Raw genomic sequence first — 24,376 nt, forward strand, 5'->3', positions numbered from 1 at the left:
TTGATAGGAATATCGGGAAAATTGGCGTCACGTGCAAGTTGGCCAGCAGTGAGTGTATAGACAAATAACATGTATAAGACTGCCTAAAGTGGCAGTGGCCTTGGTCAAGGATGGATCTGGATGCATCTAGTGATCAGTGGGACTTTCAGGACAACCTCATGAGCACAAGTGCAAGAACTAATGTACACTTTTAACAGTCTGTTCATGACCACACCAGTGTCATCTTTTTGCCAGTGTTTAAGCACCTTTTAATTTTTCACGAGGTGAGGCGTAAGAGGAGTTAGATTGTTGGAGAGCGCTTCATATTATTTGCCATGACTGTGCATGCAATATTCAATGTACACACAGAGAAATGTATGAGAATCTATCAGATGACGCTGGACAGTGGTAAGCTAAGAATTTCAACTGCCAAATTGTCGAAAATGCAGAGCTCGAAAACAGCAGAGCCTCAAAAGTAAGTAAGACTACTGAGTCCTGCAAACGGATTTGTATAAGTGCAGTAGAGGGAGGGTATCCACTCACCTTTCTTGTGATGACAGTAATTTTGGGCACAGTAGCTTCAGCAAAGGCATAGAGAAGTTTGGCCCCATGTCGGATGATCCCTCCATACTCCTGAGAAGTGCCTTTGAAAAGAGCAGAGCAGAAGTGAAATTTTTCAGAGCTGACAATAATGATTGTCAAACCCAGATATATCAAACACGAATAATTTGAATTTTGGTTATATCGAACTCACGAAATATCACCTTGAAAATCCCATGCAGAAGTGTAGGAAATCTGCGTCATATATCGAACTGCAATGTCACTGGTCGTTCGGTGTATCAAACTCAGCACCATGCACAGGAAGGTGCACGTTTACCAAAGACGATCGCATCACCCTTAGCTTTTTGCCGCATGACGTTTTCAAGCCACAGGCAGAATAAGAGAGAAATGTTCGGCGGCGGCGCGCCCTTTCCCCAAAACCGCGCATCGGCGGTGATCGTTTCTCGCGCACCAGCACGTGACGTTTGCAAGCCATGCGAATGAAGGAACGAGGGAGAACTGGTTTGGCAAAGGCTGGTATGAAGCAGACACAGCCAATGCAGCCATGGCTTTGGGAGTGGGGAAACAACGCGATAGAGCGAAGTGCAAGGGTGTGCCCATTCTTCTGCCGAGCTTTCTCTCTCCTTCCTCGTTCCCGGCCTTCGTTTGCAGCAGCACGCAATACACATGCACCGACAAGCCAACTCAGCCCATGGCAGACAGAACGTCGGACGCTTTCTCCAGTTTGTGTTGTGAACCCCTCGTGCGTGGTGGGTGACGTGCGATGCGCACCTTGTGTCGTCGTGCTGAATGTGCGGCACAGCGTAAGCTATGGCGGCTGCGGCGTTAAGAAGCAGCAGATTTGTTTTTGTTTTTCTTTTGCAAGCTGACCATCATTGCCACCATGCTGAACGTGCGTCATAGCATAAGCTATAGCGGCTGCAGACATTCTCTGCATTCTCTACTTTGCATTCTCTAAAGCTACAAACAAAAAAGGAGCAGTAGTGGAAGATGTCATTTCTAGAAGGAATTTCATGAACATGAAAGAGTGCTCATATCTTTGGTGGACATAAGATGAGGAACTTAGTAATGATCTTTATCTTTTAATTAATTTTTACAAGTTTTAAAGCAGCATAAGCTGTAACAAAATTTTAATGAAATATTTTCTGTACACTTCCACCTTGGGTCATTTCAGTCTACTTTTTTAGCTGCTTACACACTAAGAATTATATTTAAATTCTCCCAGACAAATCGGACTGCTGTGTTTTGTATCTAAGTGAATCGAGAAATTCGGCAGTGTACGAATCCCAGCACAAGCAAGCATAGTCTAACAATGAGTCACATGAGCAAATATGACATTTAAGACTACTGAGTAACTGACTAAAATTGTGTCTAAGAAATCTCAACAGGAGCGCAGCTTTAGTTTTTATGAACAGTAGGCGACGATTTCTCAGGCACCAATAATTTGAACTCGCGCCACATTTTCAATCAGGAACCATCACGCAGCTCATAGGAGCACACACATTTTTCTGACCAATATTTTGGACTCCAGACGTCCAAAAGTTAAATTTTTCGGATCACATTTGGTGCCAGCAATACTCTGGAGATCGTTTTTCAGCTGAAGGCTCATTTGTTATGGCACGACTTAGACACAAGTGGGCATCGTTGCTGCGAACAACCGTGTTGCCCAAGCAGTCATTCAGATAACTAGCTTGGCTCTTTGTTCATCGTTGCCATTTGAGGCAGTGGCAGTAAGCGAATGCTCGGCCTTGTCATCGCGGTAGCCTACAAAGAGCACGCAATTGGACAGTAGCTTTTCACAAATGCGCACTTTATAGCACCCTATCCCATATGCTCATATGACCATTTTATACTGGCCCCATTATTCCGCAGAGTCGGAATGCGCCTCTGCGCTCACTGTAGCTTTGGTACTGCTGCACATAACTACTGGCATGGAGTATAGTGCTTGTTTGTTTATTGCTTGCCACATCTGAATTATCTTTTGTGCCTAACTGTTAATTTGGCGATTTCTATATTACTGTATGAGTATTTTTACAGATTTGTCCGTTCCTTTTGCATGTACAACATCTTGAACTTGATTTTGTTTACCAGCGTAAACAAGGAAGTATGCGTATGTGGTTTCAAATTGGACTGCATGTAGTATATATGATTTGTATATATGACTGCTTTTGCACCCCGATGAATGCTCAGTTGCTGTCATCTACTGTAGGGCGTGGCCCCCTCGTCAAGCTACTGCAAATGGTAGCTTCTGAATGAATTTCAGCATAAGAATGCTTTGTCTTTCTTTTGAAGCACCGAGCTTAATGCCGCCTGCCAAGAGCGCTCACCTCCATGTGACATTTACTATTCACTATTCGGCTGAAACTAACTTAGACTCTGCAAATAGGTCGGCTCTATGTATATTATTTATGCACAAGTCGACCAGTCAATTTCTGATAATCATTGTTTTGATGGCGATATATGGTAACAAGAATACTGAAGGCAACTGAATCACCTGGCAAGAAGCCTGGAACATCCACGAATGTAATGATGGGAATGTTGAAGGCATCGCAGAAGCGGACGAACCTTGCACCTTTTACAGAAGAATTGATATCGAGGCACCCTGCAAGATAAAACAGTGCAAGCCGAAGGGAAAAAATATAGTGGCCTGTATTAGGACAAGCAAAACTGACTGCTGGTGGTCTTTAATGAGCAATGCGAAATATGGCCACACAAGAATTATGCACGCTTCATACTTATAATGAGGTCACATATTTTTGGACATCACAGAAAATCTCCCTACTCCTTGAAGCACTCAGTAGGAGGCGGGAGCAGAAAACTAACCTGCTGCTGACTTTGGATTATTTCCCACAATGCCCACAGTCTGGCCATTCATGCGAGCAAAGCCAACAATGAGGTTCTTTGCATACGTTGGCATGATCTCAAAGAAGTCACGATCGTCCACTACCTGCAATCAAACAAATCGCAGTTAAACACTGATGCGGTTCGAAAAGTTTTTCCGCCCTTCCATCCTACTCCCACCTATGTGTTTCTTTTGCCAAATTTCATGAAAACGTTTCACTGCGATTATTTTCCCCGAGGTTTGCAGTAAATAGAGATCCACCTGCACTTTCGAGCTCCGACGAGGCAGGAGATTCATATTATGCGATCGGCTATGCCAGCGAGGCATTCAAACTTCTCAAACTGCTTTGGCAGATCCCAGACTGCGGTGGCACCTTCGCTTTTATGTTGCCCCAGTCTCTGCACCAACCACGCTCCTTTTATTTTAGACACTTTGCTCAGCCCAGATGCAATCATTATCTTCTAGCCATGGGCCGTGACTGACCGACAGTTGCCCACGGTTCTAATGCCACCTTTTTTAAATGGTTTTTCGGGCACTCATGACATTGGCGGGGTATTTGCCAAGAAGTCTGAGATATGCTCTCCATTCTTAGTACTTCCTGGAAGCACCAGCTTTTTGACTGTGCTTCTCGTTCACAACAGACAAGCTGCAAGACTACAACTGTTCAGTACATCTGAGATGCACTGCCGTTATCGTAACTCATGTTATTATTCCTTATACCCGTGGGATCGACTGAATACCCGTAATGGCAACCCTTAAATAAACAAAAAAAAGTAGAGAGAGTACAAATAATGGACATAGATTCTTCCAGCAGTAAACATGAGCACAATGAGCAAAACACATTGAAGCATTGCCTGCACAATCTAGCACACTACGAGAGGCCCCACAAAGTGTTTTGCACTTGTGCATAGCCGACTGCTCAGAAAAAATGTAAGTGAAAATAGCAGTGACCTTTAATCAGCTGGACATGGCAGCAGAGTCCAATATTTGTTTCAGTGTAGCATTTTGTGCAGGATCATAAGTAAAAAGGAAGAAGAGGCTTTGAAGCCTAACATGCTCACCCAAGCTTTGAGAGCCCTTACTGAACTACAAGCTATATGCTTCTTTAAGCTTGGGAGGTAGCTGGTGAGTAGTTATAAATGTGGAACAGAAGACACTTTTTGCTATCCATCAATACAAAATCCAGCAGCATACTATTCATCTCAAGCCAGGCCTTCTTTGGTGAGCAATGAGGAGTAACGGTAATGTTGCTGCATTACGAGGGTATTTTGATAAGTGTGGTAAAAAGCAATTAAGGATAGCAAGTTTTCTCAAAACAATATTTTATTTTTCAACATAGTTCCCTCCCTGCTCCACACACTTATTTCAGCTGCGCTCCAATTTTTTTCATCTCCTCAGAAAAAAAAAGGATGGTTCGAGGCCCTTGAAGTAGTCACTCACCTTTGAGATGACCTCTTCATATGAAAAAAGTTTCTTTACACCCAGCCAATTCTTAAGGATTGGGAACAGGAAAAGGTCATATGGGGCCAAAATTGGCGAATAAGGTGTTTAAGGCACAAACTCGAAGCCTAACTCATGAAATCTGACCACTGCAACAAGAGATTTGTGAGGGGAGCATTGTCTTGGTGGATGAGGAGTTTTTCCATATTAACTCAGGTAGTTTAATGAGCAATTCTTGTTTCAGTTCCTCCAGGGGTGCTGCATAGTTGTTATCGTCTTGCTGTTTGTTAAGTAGTCAGCAAAGATTACTCCTCTTGAATCCCAAAAGACAGTTGCCATCACCTTTCCGGCTGAACAGTCTTTGCCTTTTTTGGAGTCTCTTCATCAGGCTTAGTCCATTGCTTCACCTGCTGTTTGGACTCTGGAGTGCAATGATGCCCCTAAGTCTCGTCAACTGTCACAAAGCGACGCCAAAAGTCCTGAGGATTGCCATCAAGCATCATGTGCATTTGGTCGATCGTCAGCAGTCGCGGCACAGAATGTGCACAAACCTTCTTCATCTGCAATTTCTCCTGAAGAATATTGTGAACTCTACTGAGATGCCTACAACTTCAGCTATCTCATGTATCTTCCCTGGGCGGTCTTCCATCATGATTCCATGAATTTTCGATACTATTTCCGGCGTAGTGACTGCCACTGGACGCCCAGGACGTGCTTCATCTTGCGTAGAAGTTCAGCCAGGATTAAATTCCTTCAATCAATAGTAAATTGACTTCAGTGATAGTGCTGAGTCGCCATGAACTTTGCACAACACAGCTTTAATTTGTGCATCCATAGACTTTTTAAATAAAAATGTTTAATCACTGCTCGAAATTCTCTCTTTCTACTATTTTCGCAGAAATTACCACATAGCTCAGCGCCAATGGCTCTCGGACGCTTACAAAATATCGGTATAAGCTTAGACATGTTCTGACACCATATGAAGGATGCTTCTTGCGTACCACCTAGAAGAAAACAGAATTGATTGTACCGCCATCCCTTATATTTTTACCACACTTATAAACGACCCTCGTATTTGGCTGATCATCACGACAAGCTGTGCCAGCAGATGCTCAAAGCAAAAGGCTTGTTTTAACTAATTTTAGTGAGGTCTCGTACTAGCAAAGCTTGTATTGCCTGGCTGAGCGAAAAATGAGAGCGAGCTCCTCCGTGCACATAAATCTTGGATGTGCGCACTTATAACGCACAGCAGCAGGGTTGCCAGATTTGGCTACTTTACGCCAAATTGGCTACTTTCTGAGCCGCCTGGCGACAAAAATTTTAGGTTGGCTACTTGGCTACTTTCTGGCTACTTTGAAAAATTTTCGCCTATTCCAACGAGCCCGTTTGCGCGCTGTTCAGGATGCTCATTTTTATAGATAGACAGATAGCAAATCTATCAACGGTAGCGCTGCAATACAACCAACTGTGCATGGTGACGACTGTCCCCACCTTGTTTCAAAGGGGACGCTCTTAACATCTATCCACTAAAACCCCTTGATAATTTTAATCTCCTCCGCGCCGCGCTTTCCTCCTCAATTCTCCTCGCGCGGGGCGGCTGCGAGCTCTGCGCACGACACGCTTTTTCTCCCAGGCGCCCGCCGGCCGGCCGCAGCAGTCAGTGAAGCGCGCATTTTTGGTCCAGGTCTGCGCTCCAGGATCTAGTACTGCCTCTGACTTTGTCTGCGTTTGTTTTTTTGGTTTTTTTTTTAGCGTGAACTCTGTCACCGCGGTAAAACTTCGCAAAACGAGAAAACGGCCCAGGCTGGTGCTTTGAACTTTAAGATCAGAAAAAGTCAAAGCGGCTTAGTCTATTTCGCTACTTTCAAGCTATTTTGGCTAAGCATAGTATATGTCACGTGATAAACTTTCAGTTTGGATCATTGGTTAATTATACACTTATTTTGACCAACTACGGGCCAAATTAAATGATATTTAGTAAACCGCACTTGAAACCCAAATTTCCACTGCAGCATCGAGTCATATACCGCTAAGCTTAGGCCAAGTGTAATGGCACTGTGGTAGTTAGCGATCCTCATTAATCTGCGTTAAATATTTATTTTGTATAAAACCTAACGTTGAGCTAGACGATCGTCATACCGTTGAAAAACTTAGGATGAATCCAAACGCTCTGAATTAGCGTTCCATATTAGCGTTAGTGAGCTATATGCAATCAAAACCATATACCTTTCATATACCGAGTCATATACCTTTCGAAAGCTTAGGTTGAATGCAAATGAGTTGTGCTAGTTATCGAACCGAATTAATTAGTGCTAATTATTTAACTGCACTTGAAGCTAAATTTTGCATTATAGATGGCCAACAAAGGGCAAGTGTAAACGCATTATGCTAGCTAGCCAAACTTAGATAAATATCACAACAGAGCTAACACACTAACTAGGCTTACTACGAACTTCTTCGAAATGTTTTTCTTTGCCCGTGCATGTTTGCGTGCAGTAGGTCTTATTTAGCGTGCACCTGCTGACAATAAATTAGTCATGAGTGCATCTTCCGTCCATAGGTTTGTCTCATCAATGTGAAAGTGGCTTTTGCACTCTAGTTTATTCACTGAATAAAACAGTTGCACACTTTCAATGCGATCAAGGAGCGCGGACAACCATTCATTGACCGCAATTCGCCGAACATTATTAGGCACTGGTGTCAAGAAAGCTTACGAATATACTTGATATACCTATGAAAGAATGATTTCTATATCTCTAGGCAAGGTAAACGCCTCTCGATAATGTAATATTATACTTGAGAAACCGAAGGTTCCCGTCCAACGCCCAGTAGTCATGATCAAAAAGAAGTGTGTGTGATCATGTGAACACCCCCTGCACATTGGCCGTATCCTTGATAAACCCAAACCATGGTTGAGGTCAACTCAACCATTTACGGCAGGCCTGAAAATCGCACCTGAGTGGTTGCAGTTTCGTTTCGTCGTGTTCTCCTTTTGTAGCCATTGTTTGAGACGTCCAACTCCACTAACATTTTATACTTACATTTTCGTGGACATAATTTTATGCATTTTATACTGTTTCTAGTCATCACAGAGAAGTTTCTGATAACATGTGTGTTTATCTGGTCAGTTTAGTTTTATGTCTGTTTATATAACATCGCAGTGTTACGCAGCCAGTTTTCTTTTGATTTAGTTGCTATAAGACGCAACTGGCATTTGTTTTTTCACGAGCGTTAGAATAAAACGACTGTTAAACTATAGTGCCTAGAATATACTAAACGAATGTTTTTGGTTGTCTTTTTGCAGTGAGCGCTCTATTTACTGCCCCATGCATGGCCCCATGGCTCCTTTTTGGCTACTTTTTATTGCTCGTCCTCTGGTTGGCTACTTTCTGGCTACTTTTCCCATTTTTGTGGCGACTTTTCGTTTTTTGGACCTGGCAAACCTGCACAGCAGCATTTCAAAATTTTCCCACAAAGTGCCATGAAATATGTTGAGGTATCAATAGGACACCTCAGGAGCAATGTCTACAGGGAATTTTTTTCTAAACAAGCAACAAAAAACAGAAACCTTTAATAAACTTCCAAAATAAAAGGTTACAAATTCAGCAATTTTCCTCAGTACCCCTTCCATTTTGAGCCCATGGGAGCAATGCCCGACCTACCTTAGATGTGATCCAAATGCACTGCCTACAACAACCCTACTTATGCCCCTGTACCTCAAGCAGTAATGCTGATGCAGAGAACTGCAGATGCCAAAGTCATGTAGGCTTGCTGCTCAGTGATGTGCAGCATATACGTATAACTGTATAACTTGGCTGAAAGATTCATACCGAAGCCCTCTGGCCACCGAATGCTCTAAATGCATTGAAGGTGAAAGTGTCTCATGGGTTTAATTTGTCTAGAGAAAAATCATTCAGAACAAAGGATAAACTGTGCTTTGCAGTTATTGTTAGTTAAACGTAGATAATGTGTTCTCATTGATACCAGTGCTACCTGTATGTTTGCAAATACTTTTGATTGTTGACCTTTCTTTTCAAAACAGCTCCAGTGCCAAGCTGTATTTCTTTGTGAGACACTGAAAACAAAAGAGCTCTGGTTGGCATTAAACAACTGCCACACAATGGCTGACTTTCACACTGCTTATTGCTAGAGGCATAAGAAGGTTTTGAACTCACATCAAGGATGACATCAAGCATGTTGTAGGCTGCCGTCGTCTCCAGAGGTACCACACTGTCCAAGCTGGGAACAAGCCGATCCCTACACAAAGGAAACCTTAAAATGACAGCACGTAGGCACTACACAGCTATAGCAAAAAAGCAACCACGACCAGCTTCGTTGAAATACGTGTCTAGCGAGGCTGAAAACAGTGACAGTGCCGTGTGTGTGCACGAGGTTAAATGTTCCTTTGACACAAGTTGATGCACTGAATAGCTAAAACAATTTTGAGTTGCTGCTATATTCTCTCCTGTCAGCAGCATGTGCCGTAATGAAAAACTGAATACAATAAAAATATTGAAGCCACAAGAAAACTGTGCGTCACAGGTCATCAAACGTGATGGTTGGTCGAAAATAGCATGCTATGCAAATGTGGGCACTGCAGCCTAAAAAGCCAATTTTCATGCAATGAAAGAAAGAGCATTGAACATATTATATGATGCACTCATATGCAGTCAAACCTGGATGTAGAGAACAAGACTGGAATCGCAAAGCTGTTCGACATACGTTCGGTCACGGATACAGAAGCTGACTATTTTTCAGACTCCAATAATTCAAACTTGCGTGATATTTCGAACTTTATTCATGAACCTTCACACAGCCCATAGAAGTGTGTACATTTTCACAAGAAATATTTTGGACTCTATAGTGTCCAAAAGTTCGATTTTTCGGACTAAATTTGGAGTAACCGATACTGTGGAGATCGTGTTTTTGGCCAAAGGCTCGTTTTTTTCACATCACTTAGATGCAAGCAGGCGTTGCTTTCGCAAACACCCAGTTTTGCGCGGCCGTGAAAGCTAGGCAAAGCAGTCATTTGGGCGGACTAGCTTGGAAATTGTTCATCACCATTTGAGGCAGTAGCAATAAGTGAATGCTCGACGTTTTCATCACGGCAGCCTAGAAAGAGCGCGCAATCAGATTGAAAATGAAACGTGAATACCGTCCGCTGCGGCTCGCTTCAACACCACCCGCAGAGAAAGGGGGGGGGGTTCCGGTGCATTTTTGATTCATGGGGGCTCTCGATCCGCTCGCTTTTTTTCCACAAGTTTTATCTCGTGGTCTTGAGTATCGTTAACCAAGGAAAAAATTTTATTGCTTCACTCGGCGCGTGCATTTGTTCGCGGCACTATCAACTGTGTCGCAGTATGTCGTGAAGTGGCATGGACATGACAAAAGCATGACTGGCCAAGATATTCTAACTGGAGAGTTATAGCGGTTACAGTTTAGAATGATTCGCTTCTGCGGGGCACCCCTGCACACGCAGTGACCACCTTGAGCGAGTTGCATGCTTCTTAGGGGTCAGCACCAGCTAGCCCGGGCGCACTGGCGGCTGCGCCCGCCATATCGAATCACGTGAACACTTATGCATGGGCGATGTGCGGAAACCAATCACAGTAGCAGATCGCGCTATTCTATAACTCCCTGTCATCAGCGTATAAACTAAACATGGGGAGCAGCCAAGTTCGTGAATTTGAAAGTTGATATTTTTTTTCAAGTTGACGAATTTTGTGGACTGTTCGATTATTCGGACCATTTCTCGGGTCCCAAAAAAGTCCCAAAAAAAAAATCTCTTGGTGACTGTATACCAAACTCAAACGAGAATGCGAAATCATCATCATCATCATCATCATCAGCCTGACTGTACCCACTACAGGGCGAAGGCCTCTCCATATTCCTCCAATTAACCCGGTCCTGTGCGAGCTGCATCCACTTGACCCCTGCAAACTTTTCAATCTCATCCGCCTACCTAATTTTCTGCCACCTCCTGCTGCGCTTTCCTTCCCTTGGAATGCAGATTGTTGCCCTAAGCAACCATCGGTTATCCCGTCTTCGTGCTACATGTCCTACCCATGCCCATTTCTTGTTGATTTCCATTAACCTGTCAGTGACGAGTTATTTCTCTGACCCACTTTGCACATTTCCTATCTGTTAACGTTATCTCTACCATTTTTCTTTCCATAGCCCTCTGCGTTGTCCTCAACTACAGTAGAACCCTTTTTGTTAGCTTCCACATTTCAGCCCCATAGGTAAGTACAGGTAAGATGCAACTGCTGTATACTTTTCTCTTGAGCGATACCGGTAAGCTGCTAGTCATAATCTGGGAGTTCTTGCCAAATGCGCTCCATCCCAGTCTTATTCTCCTTGTTATTTCCCTTTCATTGTCCAGATCTGCGGTTACTACCTGTCCTAAATAGATATATTCGCTTACTACTTCCAGTGCTTCGCTACCTAATGTAAACTGCTGTTCCTTCCCTAGACTATTGAACATTTTTATACATAAAACACGGCAGTGAATAAAATTATTACCTGAAATCTAAAAAAAGTGAGAATGTACCAAAGCCATGCAGACGACCCATCTTCGTGCGCAAAGTGTTCTAAGAGTGCCCTCAGGAGAAGTGCCAGTTGTAGGGGCGTGACACGTTGTTCAATTAATCTAACACTCCGCTGAGCACGAATTTAAGAAACCTCAACAGCAGTGCTACATCTGCATAGAGCTTTCAAAATGAATTGGTGGTTTAGTACGATCAATAATTTGTCGTAATTTAGCTCAACTGTAGTACATGGTAGCTAACAATCAGGTTCTTTCAGACTAACCGCCGAAACAGATTGAGATCTCGTTTATTCAAAACAGTTAAGTGCTGGGCTAGTTGGCTTTGAGTCATTGTAATAATACCATTTCATTTAGTGCAAAATATCTTGCTAATAACAAACAGATATGCCTTGTAGGCCAGAAGCTTGCACTGATTGTACAGTAATACAGTAGAAAGTCGAGCTAGTTGGTCAGATGACAGGATGCACCACCGATTGTACACCACTGCTTCGTTGCATGAGAATCCTAGGCAGAAGTAGCCAAAAAAGTGGTCACGAAATGTTAGAAGCTTTATTGATCAGAAAAGCAGCATAGTTCCCTTGCCCTTTACGAAAGTGAGATAAAATTTCTTTCTCACCTCATCAATTAATCCCTGAATGCTGATTTCTAAGATTCATGTACGGTAGTGCCTGCACAGGTTGTAGGGCTCGTGGCGCGCCGCGCATTCGAAGGCCGCGCCACTTCCCAATGCTCCCTGCGCGCGTGCCTGTTTCCCTCTCCCCGCTCGCGCGGGGATAACCGGTCCCGCGCGAGGGGGCTATAAAAGAAGGCACGCGCCGCCGTCTCGCCCTCTCTTGGTCTCTGGGAACGAAGTATTGTCGGTGTTCACCCTTCAGCTCGGTTCGGTGGCTAGCGCCACCCAAGCCGCAGCTGCGGCGGCAGTCTCGCGTCCGCGGATAAATGTAGAGGTTCCCTCCTTTTCCGGCTACACGGACGTGAAGTCAGTCCACGAGTTCTTGCAAGAACTCGAGGATTATCAGACGGCACTGGGTTCCCCAGACTTCACAGATCGCTTCCGCGCCGAGTTCTTGCCGCCCGATTACGAACGCCGGATGCTTGAGGAGCTAGCGTTGCGCACACAGCACCCAGAGGAGAGCCTCCTCGAGTATGTACGCGCAATGCAGGAGCTCTACAAGAGGGCAGATCCCACGGCAACCGATCTAGAACAGGTCACGCGCGTGATGAGGCAATGCCATCCGCGCTTCAAGCCGTATTTGCGGGGACGTGGTTTTGCAAACCTCGAGGCCCTAGCACAGGAAGCGAAGGTAGTACAGGCGGATTTACTCGCTGAATTGCGCTACCAGCCACCCCCCAGGCCAGCCGAATCGCTAGAGCCGCGATGCGCCTGGGCCGGAGGCCAAGACTCCGTGCCGCGCGCCAGAGGCGCAGACGTAATGACGGTTGGGCAGGAAAGGCCAGCGGAAGGCTCCGATATTCCTCGCGCTCTTGACCCGTACGCGTTCGAGCAGCGGCGTCGAGCTGGGCTCGCCAGCGACATCCGCACAGGCGCGGAGAGAGGCGAAAGACGTCCCCAGCCGCTTCGTGGAACGCGGCATCCCCCGACCACGCAGCAGGTGAACGATCGGCATTGCTGGAATTGCAACCAGCCGGGCCACGTGGCACGAGAGTGCCAAGCAAGGCGTATGCAGGGAAACGCGGACCGCCGGCGGCCATAATTGGTAACACCAGCCTGTCGCCGTCGCCGGGAGAATTTCGTGGTAGCCACGGCGGAAAATGGGAAATGTACTCCCACGCCGCGTCATCGGGCAACCGCCCCGGGGGCGCAGAGGCTTTTGTCCCCCTCGCCTGTAGAGCGCAAGGAATGTTGTCGCGCTCGAGCCCTTTTATGCTAGTGCGGTTAGTTGGTCAAAGCTACTCGGCACTCGTTGACACGGGCTCAACTCTGTCACTGGTCGGTGATGATGTTTTCGAGGCCTGCCGTAGATGTAACATCCGTGTCAGGCCAGCAGAAACCCCTTTGAGCTTAGCAGCAGGGACAACAAAAGCAGAAGGAGCGGTGCGTCTGGTCCTGCGTTTTGACGGCAGGAAGCGGAGGCATCGCTTCGTCTATCTGCCCGGCTTAGCCATACCAGTTATTCTGGGAAGAGATTTTCTTTCGAGCGAAGGCATTGTGCTTGACATGGGGGAGAACGGCTATCGCTATAGCCCCTTCACCCCTCTCATTCCCTTTGTTAGCGCGCCCAAACAGGAATACGTCGCTGAGCGAGCGAGCGTTCACGCTTTTGTGGCAGAGGGCTCCCCCGCGACACTAAATGGTAGCCCATTAGAAGCAATTACCTCGTCCTTCTCGGGAACCGGTAGTCAGCGCCGAAGGCTCGTAGAAACTTTACTCCCATTTTCGGATTGTTTCACAGAGAAACCAGGCAGGACAGACTTGCTTCAGCACGAGATCGAAACGGGTGATGCGCGCCCTTTCAGATGTAACCCGCGGCCGTTAAGCACGCATAAGAGACAGCTTCTCGACAGCGCCCTTGACGAGATGATAGATACCGGCGCGGTGAGACCCTCACAAAGTCCCTGGGCGTCCCCAGTGGTTCTAGCGCCAAAGAAAGATGGTTCGGTCAGGCTGTGTGTTGATTATCGAAAGCTCAACTCACTGACGCCTATGGTTGCGCACCCTTTCCAGTCGATCGAGGCTGTGATGTACGCGTCAGGGAACGCAAGGTTCTTCACAGTCCTGGATGCAAGCAGAGGGTACCTGCAGATTAAGGTGGCGGAAGGTGACATTCAGAAAACCGCATTCACCTGTCACCGCGGGCTCTTCGAATTTACTCGACTTTCGTTTGGTTTGTCTAATGCACCGAGCACGTTCATGCGATTGATGGACATCGTGCTGGGCGATGCAAGGTTCAACTACGCGATGGCGTACCTCGACGACGTCGTGATATTCTCACAGTCGTTCGAAGAGCATCTCATTCACTTGAATTCCGTTCTTGAAAGAATGAGACGTGCGGGTATAACGATCAACCCAAAGAAAGTGCAGTTGGCATCGAAGAGAGTGAACCTCTTGGGATTTGTGGTTGATGATGGCACTTTGAGACCAAACGATGACAAACTGCAGGCAATTCTGAACTACCCCTGCCCGACGGACGTGAAAAGCTTGCAGAGGTTTTTGGGAATGGTTGCCTTCTACAGACAATTCATCCCTAGTTGTTCAGAGCTCGCTAGGCCGTTGAACCAGCTGTTGCGAAAAGGCTCGAAGTGGGTCTGGGGCAAGGAACAGAACGACGCTTTTGTTGCCTTGGCTCGCGCGATAGCGAACACCGCTAGTTTGCGCCTCCCCGACCTGAACAAGCCGTTTGTCTTGCAGACAGACGCTAGTGATGCCGGTGTAGGAGCTGTTTTGTTGCAGGAACACGAAGGCAAGCTGCGCCCTGTCGCGTTCGCTAGCCGCACGCTCACATCGGCAGAGCGGAATTACTCCGTGACCGAAAAGGAATGCCTGGCGATAATGTTCGCATTGTCAAAGTTTGACATGTACCTAGCCGGAGCGGTTTTCACCGTGCAGACAGATCACCAGGCACTTTCGTGGTTAAAGAGGCTGAAAAACCCCGCAGGCAGACTCGCGAGATGGGCGCTGACGTTGCAACGTTACGCGTACGCCATTGAGTACCGCCGGGGCAGCATGAATAAGGTGGCCGATGCGTTATCGCGCGCACCGCTGAAGGCTGGCAGAAGCTCAGAAGAGGCGCAGACCAGCTTTGCTGAAAGCGGCGTCGCCGCTAGTGGAGAGGAGGAAGAGAGGGCGGACGCGAGTGTCGCGCCCTGCGTAGTTAAGGAGAGAAAGGAGGCGGACAGAGTTGCCGCGCGGTGCTGCGAGAGAGAGAAGGCGCAGCAGCTGGTGGCGGCGACTACTCGCCTGCCAACAAGCGAGGCAGAGAGAAATCTGTCATGGGGAGTAGCGGTCAGTAGGGAAGAGCTAATTGAGGCCCAGAAAGCAGACGGTCTATGCCAGCGGGTGCTGACAGAGCTTGCGAGTAGTGCAGCTTGCACCGGGAACGCTGAGGGCAAGTACGACGCGTATATGCTGGGCGATGACGGCTTACTGCTCCGCTACATCCCCCAACTTGACGAGGAAGAGGCGATTGCATCCCCCTTCCGAGTCGTGGTCCCGAGGAAGTTGCGGAAACGATTCCTCCAGTACTTCCATGACTCAGCGCTGGCAGGCCATGGCAGCGGCAGTAAGACTTACGATAAGTTATGCCGTGTCGCGACCTGGCCAGGTATGAGAAAGGATGTGCTGGGTTACGCCCGTACATGTCCTGTTTGCCAGGTAGCCAAGCCTCGGGCGGGGAAACCAGTGGGCATGATGAAGCCGGTAGTTAGCAACTATCCGTGGCAAGTGGTCGCGTGCGATATCATGGGACCCCTCCCTCGCTCCGCGCGCGGACACCAATATATCCTGGTAATAACGGACCACTATTCCAAGTGGGTTGAGGTTTTCCCCCTTAGGAAGCTTGTGTCAGAACGGATTTGGGAGAAACTGTTGGAGACATTCACTCGTTTCGGTTTCCCTTCCGACCTCATTACAGACAATGCTTCGTATTTCACAAGCAAAGTCTTTGTTGATTCCTGTCGGGCGCTTCAAATCCGCCACAGGAAAACGAGTCCCTACCACGCTCAGAGTAACATAACCGAGAGAGTGAATCGGAATGTTAAGAGTATGCTGGTTGCGACGACCGAGCAGCACAGAGATTGGGACGCACGGTTGTCCGAACTGGCTTTCGCCACTAGAACAACCGTGAACAGGTCGGTGGGTATGACACCTGCTTACTTGAATTTTGGGAAAGAGATCGCTTTTCCGCTAGAGAACGGCCTACTTGACGCGGCGGGGCCCGCGCCCCCTCCGCTTACACAGTACGCGGCAAAGCTCCGCGAGCGCCTTGAGGCAGCGCAGCGCGCGGCTCGTGAAAACCTCGATGTCGCGCGCATGGAGCAAGCGGATCAGTACAACAAAGGTCGTCGTCACGTCGTTTTCAACACGGGCGACTTGGTACTGAAAAGAACGCACCCGCTTAGTAACGCAGCGCGTGGTTTCGCCGCGTCGCTAGCGCACAAGTGGGTTGGACCGTTCGAAGTTACGGCACGGACTACGCCACTTACCTACCAGCTGCGGTTGTTGGCGAGCGGTGAAACCGCTGGTCCGGTGCACGTCGCAGACTTGAAAGCTTACCACCTTCGCAAGGACGATAACTGCGAAGCGGGGGAAGCTCAAAACGATGCAGGTAGCAACCCGGTTCGCAACCGACGCTATAACCTAAGGCGAAGGTAGTGCACTACTTTGTCTAACGTCTTTGCTTCTTTCAGAATGCATTCTGATAAGATTTTGCAGCAGCCAGATGAACCACCGTCGCTGGGGCGGGAAACCGCACCCAGCGCTTGGTTCAAGGAGGGGCCACTTAAACAGGGGGTACCCCCCTAGTTTGTGGCCCATTATTGTGACCAGCGCGGCCATGCTGGCCGTCTTCAACGAGTTGGATTGAAGCCCGCTGCCCAGGCCTGGAGTACGGGCCTCAGGAAGACAGGTGTGCCCGTGGCGGAAACGCCTGCTGCAATGTGCATCCAGCACGGCGTCACGTCGAAAGGGGTCAACGATGTAGAGCAGCAGCTCAGGGCCGCTGCCAGTCGTATCCGTGGCCGAGCCCAGCTGCGCTGTGACCCCGAGGATGTGGCCGCTGCCGGAGAGGGACCAGCCGGAACAGTCCCGCCATGCCTGCTGCTTCTCCCGTCCCACGGACCAGCTGAGATGGCACCCCGCAAGAGCCAGGCGACAAGCCTTCATATTTTACGCCGACCCGGGCTCGGACATGGACATGGCCCGGCTGTTGGCGGAGCCCGGGTCGGACGCTGAGGAGGGGGAAGATGTAGGGCTCGTGGCGCGCCGTGCATTCGAAGGCCGCGCCACTTCCCAATGCTCCCTGCGCGCGTGCCTGTTTCCCTCTCCCCGCTTGCGCGGGGATAACCGGTCCCGCGCGAGGGGGCTATAAAAGAAGGCACGCGCCGCCGTCTCGCCCTCTCTTGGTCTCTAGCTCCTTGGTCCCTGGCGCTTCGTTCCGGCGCTCTCAACGACCCGCAGCCACCCGGACGACGACACCGACTTCGACGATCCCCGATCCCTGTGAGATTAAAGATGTTTATCATACGGCCCACTGTGTGTTTTGTCGTGCGCATGCCTCGGGCAGAAAAATCGCCCACAAGGTCTGCGAGCATATATATACACCTCGACCCTTTCCATTCAATGAATAAGTTGTGAGCAGCATCTGAGTTTTGTCCTGTGTGTTTCCTTCTTCTGTCTTGTGTGTGCTTTGTGCTAAATGATATTGCAGTCGAACCTGGATATATCAAACTCGAAGGGGATCGCGAAATAGTTCGATATATCGATAATTCGATATACAAAAATCGGCTTTAGGTGCCCCTTACAATCGTGAAAAATTATACCTTATTTGTCGCATAATCAACCCACTCGCATAATGAACCCACCCTCCACTTTTGCCCATGAGAATTTGAAAAAGGAAATAATAAAGTGTTAAGGCCAGTTCACATGCAAGCGATCGAGCAAACCCAACGCTGCGTTGCTCGAGCTGCCACAACAGCTCAAAACAGGTTTTTGCGTCGCCACGGCAGAAATAGCAACCATTTTCACTTCGGTGGCGCATCCCTCCGTTTCGGCCGTCGCATCCACAGCTCATTTATTGGCAGTGCGCCAAGATGCTGCGCAGCGATTACATCACGGCGTGCTTATCTTTTGATAGCTCCTGCGGTGGCGGGGTTGCAAACTTGGCAGAGTGCTCGTGATGGCTTGATTGAACAAGACTGGTTCGATTTATCACGGCGCGCTTGGGGCGGGCGGAGTCCACTGCCACAAAATCATTGAAAAGCATGACAGCTGCAAATGCTGTTTGAAGCGAACAAAGCTAAAAGCCAGTGTCATGATCGCAGCTGATCACATGCTTTCTTTGATTCATAGGTGCAAGAATGAACGACTCTTGCAAAAAAAAAAAATCTGCCGCTTCTTAACATTCGCAGCTACCATAGCTTACTCACGTTTAGCATAACGACACAAGACGCGCATTGAATGTCAGCCGCCGCGCGCAGAGTTCACAGCACATGCTGGAGAAAGTGTCCGACGTTTTGTCTGCCATGGACTGAGATGGCTTGGCGCATGCGCAGTGCTTGCTGCTGTGATAGAAGACCGGATAATTTACACCTGTGGTATTGGTTGAAAGATTCTGCCGTCTAGATAGCTATGCTATAGTATAGCTTTTCAAATACCACTCACCAGGCATCAAAGCATTTTCGTACAGGGGGCCCACTCTTGTTGTTCATTGGGATGAAGTCATAGAAGCGACGCAATTCCATCATGGCATCCACATCATTCTCAAATGCCTTGTGGGCAACACCTGAATAAGAACAAGGGGAAAATCTGTCACACACTACTGCAATGTCACACCCCATAAGCTACAGTAGAACCTCAGTACAAGATCTTTTTAATTTAACCCCTGTTAATCTGGGAATGCAGGCAGTTCAAACTAGGAGTGCGGTCCTTGTCGATGCCCATGCAAGTCTGTGATTCAAGATGTTCGTTAATTCGGATCATGTCAAGGTACAACCCATACAGCGAGCGATTGCTGAAATAAACCTCCCAGAGTCTAAATTTATTTATTTATTGCAATACCCACAGCACCACAAGTGGCATTATAGCAGACGGGAACAAAACATCATTAACGTATATCAAAAACATGAAGCAAACGAGCTGCATGAGAAAGTGGTGACTACGCACTTTTTGCACATTGTGGCAGGCATGATGATGACCAGAAGTTCCTCCATTTCGGAAATAACAGCTCAGTCACTTAGTTTCAGTTTCGCTTTCCTTGCATCTAATGAATCGGCCAATCGCGCCATTCCCAACACTACTTGGCACATCACCGTTCTTTTCTTTTCATTTTAGAATGGCCTCACGCTGTTTTAATGCCTACGCATATATCCTCTCTGAGCACCCATTGTAAAGCACCCCAAAACCTCAACAGGATTGCGAAGAAACATCCCTGCTACTGCATCACTCTGCAGAAAGGGCATCGAAGGTCTTCATGATTACGATGCACACATTCTACGTTCCCAACATTGTGCATAAAGCGAAGCATTTCACGAAACAGGGCAAAGCCGCCGTTCTCACTTGGGTTTCATCTCAAATGAGAAGAACTGGTTTCGTTTGTGGGGTTTAACGTCCCAAAGCAACTCAGGCTATGAGAGACGCCGTAGTGGAGAACTCCGGAAATTTCGACCACCTGGGGTTCTTTAATGTGCACTGACATCGCACAGCACACGGGCGCCTTGCTTTTCGCCTCCATCTAAAAGCGGCCGCCGAGGCCGGGATTCGATCCCGCTTCCTTGGCAACAGTAGTCAAGCGCCCTAATCCCTGCGCCACCCCGGTGGGTGAAATGCGAAGAACTGTACAGGCATTCATTAGATAAAATTATTGGCGATGAAAACGGTTTTCAGCCGTTATGCTCAGAGTCATTCGATAATTTTAACTTTCTGTTAATTTTAACATTTCTTCTGTTCCTTGAAGGCCGAACTGACGAAAGTTAACTGTAATACAAAACGGGTTGATTTTTCGGGATGATACAAATCATAAAATTCTCTGGCAACAGTGCACTGTGTGCAAAGCGCACAATTTCGAATGTTCTAAACACTGTTTCGTGTCACTACGGATGATGCGAACATGCAACCTCAAGCACGATGTGCTACCTGCACGCTGTTTACTTTGCAGTCGCCACCCCTGCTGTACACATACAGAGCAGCTTGATCAACTATGGCTAATCATACTGTACGCACCATGTCCAAGGCGGCCAAAGTGACAGACATCGTGACTGCCAGTCACGCTGCACTTGCTGCAAATAATGAGGAGCTGTTGGCATGCGGCCTAAGTAAATGCCCTCAGCCGCAAACAGATTTGCATGAACGCATTTCCCATGCTTCTGCAAGCATAATTTGTTCGTTGTGACGATGCGAAATTTTGGATGACACAAATTTCAAAGCAATGGCGTTAAAGGCCACACTCACTAAAGATACGGCGCCAGTAGCTGCGTCGAGCAAAACGTCATGAGCATGGCGCTGGCAGGCAGTAGCTGGCAGCTGACAGGGTTGAACACTAACTGGACATATGGCTGCCAGACAGTTTAGTAGGAGCTGCCAACTTGGAGCCTCTCCTTCCACATCAGAGGGTGATATCAGAATCAGCCTGCCAGGACCCTTGCATTTGTGGCATGCCATCGTTGTCTCGCCGCAAAAGAAGACAGCCTCAGCCCGCCTGCCAATCACGCGCAGTTCATTCGACATGGCAGCAGGACTGAATGCCAACGGTTTGCTGTCCCGTTCCCGCCTTGCTCAGCGGGTCCTGTCAAATATATTTGTGGAGACCTGACAATCTGTGGTTCAGCTTCAAACATTCACGTTAGCCCTTAGGCCACGCAGACACATTCATACTGCTTGGTTTAAGTGGAGCTTTATACAGTAGAATGCTGCTATAGTAAACTCGGATATAGGAAAGTGAAACTCAAGCCCCAGTTCATCTTCCATAGACAACTGTACATTTTTCCCCCTAGTAAAGACATTTTTGATAAAAATTGGTTAATAGTGAAGTGCATCTGGCCTCGGCGACAATTTCCCACGAAATGGCATCGCCGCAGGCACGCAGATAGGATCGCGAGGCAAACTGTTTTTCGAAAAAAAAAAAAAAAAGCCAATTTTTTTCAATGGCTTTACCACTAGGCCCAGCAGCACTAAGAAGCGCCAACATCACGTAGGCCTTGGAGCCGCGCGGGAAGGCATGCAGCACGTAGCGAAAAAAAGTAAAGCTGTCCACAAACGTTGAAAGAAGGCGGCGCAGTCTGTTCAGAAAGTAAAAAGAATAAAAGTGCAGTGAGTGATAAATAGGGAATAGAAGAAACGGCCAAACATTCGAAGTACTCTGCAGCACAAAGCTCGAGGCAGTGGTGGCAAGAACTAGAGGCACGCCGTGTGCAGTTTTGCAGCACTTGACTGCAGTGCGCATTTCTCATCTATTGCCTCTTAAAAATACAGAAACAGCCGAAGATGATGCCGAATTCATGCAAGGCTTTAATTTTCCCATGAAGTCAAACTCGATTGTATTCATTGTCCTTATGCCTTAAAGGTACTTCCACCAGATGTAAACAAAATCATATAACTGAAAAAATGTCACGAACAGACGATGAGAGAGAGAGATGGATGGTACTTTAGAATTTTTCTAAAGCGATAAGATTGTTCAGTAACTAAGCATTTCATTACAAAACTGCAACTTTGGGACCATGCCATCACCGACAACTGATATAGTAAAGACCCCGATATAGTAAAGATTTTTTCTGGTCCCAGTGACTTTACTATAAAGGGGTTCTACTGTATGCGGACTGGTACCCTACGCTCGCATGTATGGGTGCGAGAGTTGGACTGTGAAGAAGGCTGACCGCCGAAGAATTGACGCATTTGAATTGTGGTGCTGGCGGAGACTCTTGAGAGTTCCTTGGACTGCCAGAAGATCAAATCAGTCGATATTGTCGACCATAAACCCTGACTGCTCATTGGAGAGTCAAATTCTAAAGTTAAAGCTCAGCTACTTTGGTCATCTGATGAGAAGAGAGGAGTCGCTGGAGAAAGATTTGATGTTGGGAAAGGTTGAGGGTCACCGGAGAAAGGGTAGGCAGCGAACGCGATGGTTAGATGACATCCTCGAGGCGCTGCAGATGAAGTTATGCGATGTTAGGAAGATAGTGAGAGACCGGAAAGCGTGGCGTGATATGGTCCAAAGGGTCACGAAGAGTCGGACACGACTGAACGACTGAACTGAACTGAACCCTACGCTATCGCATCATACCCTTAAAGGCAGAGCTTAAGTGTCCCCAATAATTTTCTTTTTTGTGACGCAGCCAATTTCGTATCAAACAGTGCTTGTTGGTTTGTTTGTCTGTAGGTTTAGCATTTTTAACATCCAGGAGCTGCGCATGCATGGCCAGGAACACTAAAAAAGGGGGCTCCAGATTAACCTGAACCAGCCAGACTCTTGTGGTTATGTAGGATGCTGCCTGCTCGGCATATCCAAATGCTTTCTGCCTCTGCTTTCAGCCTTTCACCTAAATATATAGGCTCCTCGTAAACATAAACACTGAAATCAAGCATTACACATGACATCTCGGAAAAAAAGTCCTTCAAACAGCGTGCAAGAAGCAGTGGCCTCACTATGCAGTGACCTTTGTAGCTATAATGTGCATCGCAATTCATATACAGTAAGCCAAACCTCAATATTGCCGTGAACCATTAAAATATTTATTTGTTCTTTTTCGACAACTGCTGGCATACGGCCTTTTTAGTGTGACTGTAGCATGCGGATCAATTCTGTACTATTTGTTTGTTCACGCTTGCTGTTGCGAGACACAGCTTTGTCATTTTTTCTGTCTAGCAAGATGCACCGAGATGAATCTCAAAAAATTCCAGCCACTCGCGGGTGTTTCGACAACATTTCCGATTATACTAGTCAACATTTGCAACTTTATCTAGAAGTTTCTTTGCCGCTTTTAAATCGAGCATTGATGGGTGCGACGGGCATTCATAGATCAACGACCGCAAAGCATGCTTGCTGCTATCGCCACCACCGATTTGCTTAGTTTTTTTTTTGCGGATGCAAGTCAGCCCCATAATGGTTTTCTTTCATTGAAACACTGGTCACTTCGTTTGTCCTCTACAGCATTGCCCCTACCACGTGACAACATAAAAACATTGATGGCAAAATTGTTTTCTAAACTGAACTCTTTGTAGGTATTTTTGACCAAAACAAGCAATTTTTTACTCCATACAACAAATATGGTTGGCCACGAAACGGATACATCAAACCCTCTAGCAACAAATGATGCAAGCTCAGATGGCAGGCAGCAGGCTACTGTAACTGCCGCTCCATATACAAAGTTATCAACTACATACACAAATAAGCCTACTTCGCAGAGTCATATTCAAGCTTGCAAGGTGCAGACTCAAGGTTTGGTTTGGTTTGTGGGGTTTAACGTCCCAAAGCAACTCAGGCTATGAGAGACGCCGTAGTGGAGGACTCCGGAAATTTCGACCACCTGGGGTTCTTTAACGTGCACTGACTTCACACAGCACACGGGCGCCTTGCTTTTCACCTCGATCGAAAAGCGGCCGCCGAGGCCGGGATTCGATCCCGCGTCCTTAGGAACAGTAGTCGAGCGCCGTCACCACTGTGCCACCCCGGCGGAAAAAAGCATTTCTTTATGGTCAGGCTAAGAAGCTCAACAAAAACATTTAACCGGAAAGAGGCATGCATGCTCATCTGCTGGAATTAATACTAACTGGCTAGGTAAAGAAGCCATGCACAAGAAGAAAATTTCTTTTCAGCAAAAGTGCAACACACAAACATTTATTTGTCCATGACTGTAGATTCGTTAGTAAAAGACTGCTACTTACCAGATGTGACTGTGTGTGTCTTGGCCCCACCGAGCTCCTCTTGAGTAACGTCTTCATTCGTGACAGCCTGCCAGATCACCATGCAAAAAGAAAATTTCTTCAAGGATCAATTATCGCAAGTAAACCAGTGGCAGATAAAAAAAACAATCCCCTCAGCCAAAGATGAAAGCAGCAGAAAAGAGCAAGCCAAGTCCGCAAAATAACTTTGCGTCTTGTGGGGATTCACAATCCCCTTCCTCCATTATAACGCCCGCGTGTACTTAACACGCATGATTACGCGCGCTGGCAGAGAGGTTGGCGGAGGAGAGGGCATGCTGGCCACCCCCCGCCGCCTCCCGGGCCTGCGGCGACACTGCCGCGGGGTTCCCTCTTTCCTGCCGGCGTAACCGGGAGACCTCCTCTCCCGTTTTGTGTCGAGGAGCGCGACTGTAACAACTCGCTCGGGGTTCTTCGG

General features: G+C 47.4%; 1 protein-coding gene across 1 annotated transcript in view; it reads right to left on the reverse strand.

Moving 5' to 3' along the window:
* LOC146197886 (propionyl-CoA carboxylase beta chain, mitochondrial-like) overlaps window positions 1-24,376 on the reverse strand; it is a 54,306-nt gene that overhangs the window by 18,207 nt on the left and 11,723 nt on the right. Inside the window, exons 7-12 of the mRNA XM_084593167.1 lie at window positions 23,923-23,989; window positions 18,709-18,829; window positions 8,998-9,079; window positions 3,364-3,487; window positions 3,035-3,142; window positions 523-623 (exon numbers count right to left, since the gene is read on the reverse strand). Of these exons, the coding sequence (XP_084449293.1) occupies window positions 523-623; window positions 3,035-3,142; window positions 3,364-3,487; window positions 8,998-9,079; window positions 18,709-18,829; window positions 23,923-23,989 (603 nt within the window). The remainder of the gene's footprint in view (window positions 1-522; window positions 624-3,034; window positions 3,143-3,363; window positions 3,488-8,997; window positions 9,080-18,708; window positions 18,830-23,922; window positions 23,990-24,376) is intronic.

This window comes from Amblyomma maculatum, chromosome 2 (assembly GCF_055883805.1).
Source record: "Amblyomma maculatum isolate TAMU_Amacu chromosome 2, ASM5588380v1, whole genome shotgun sequence".
Classification (NCBI taxonomy): Eukaryota; Metazoa; Arthropoda; class Arachnida; order Ixodida; family Ixodidae; genus Amblyomma; species Amblyomma maculatum.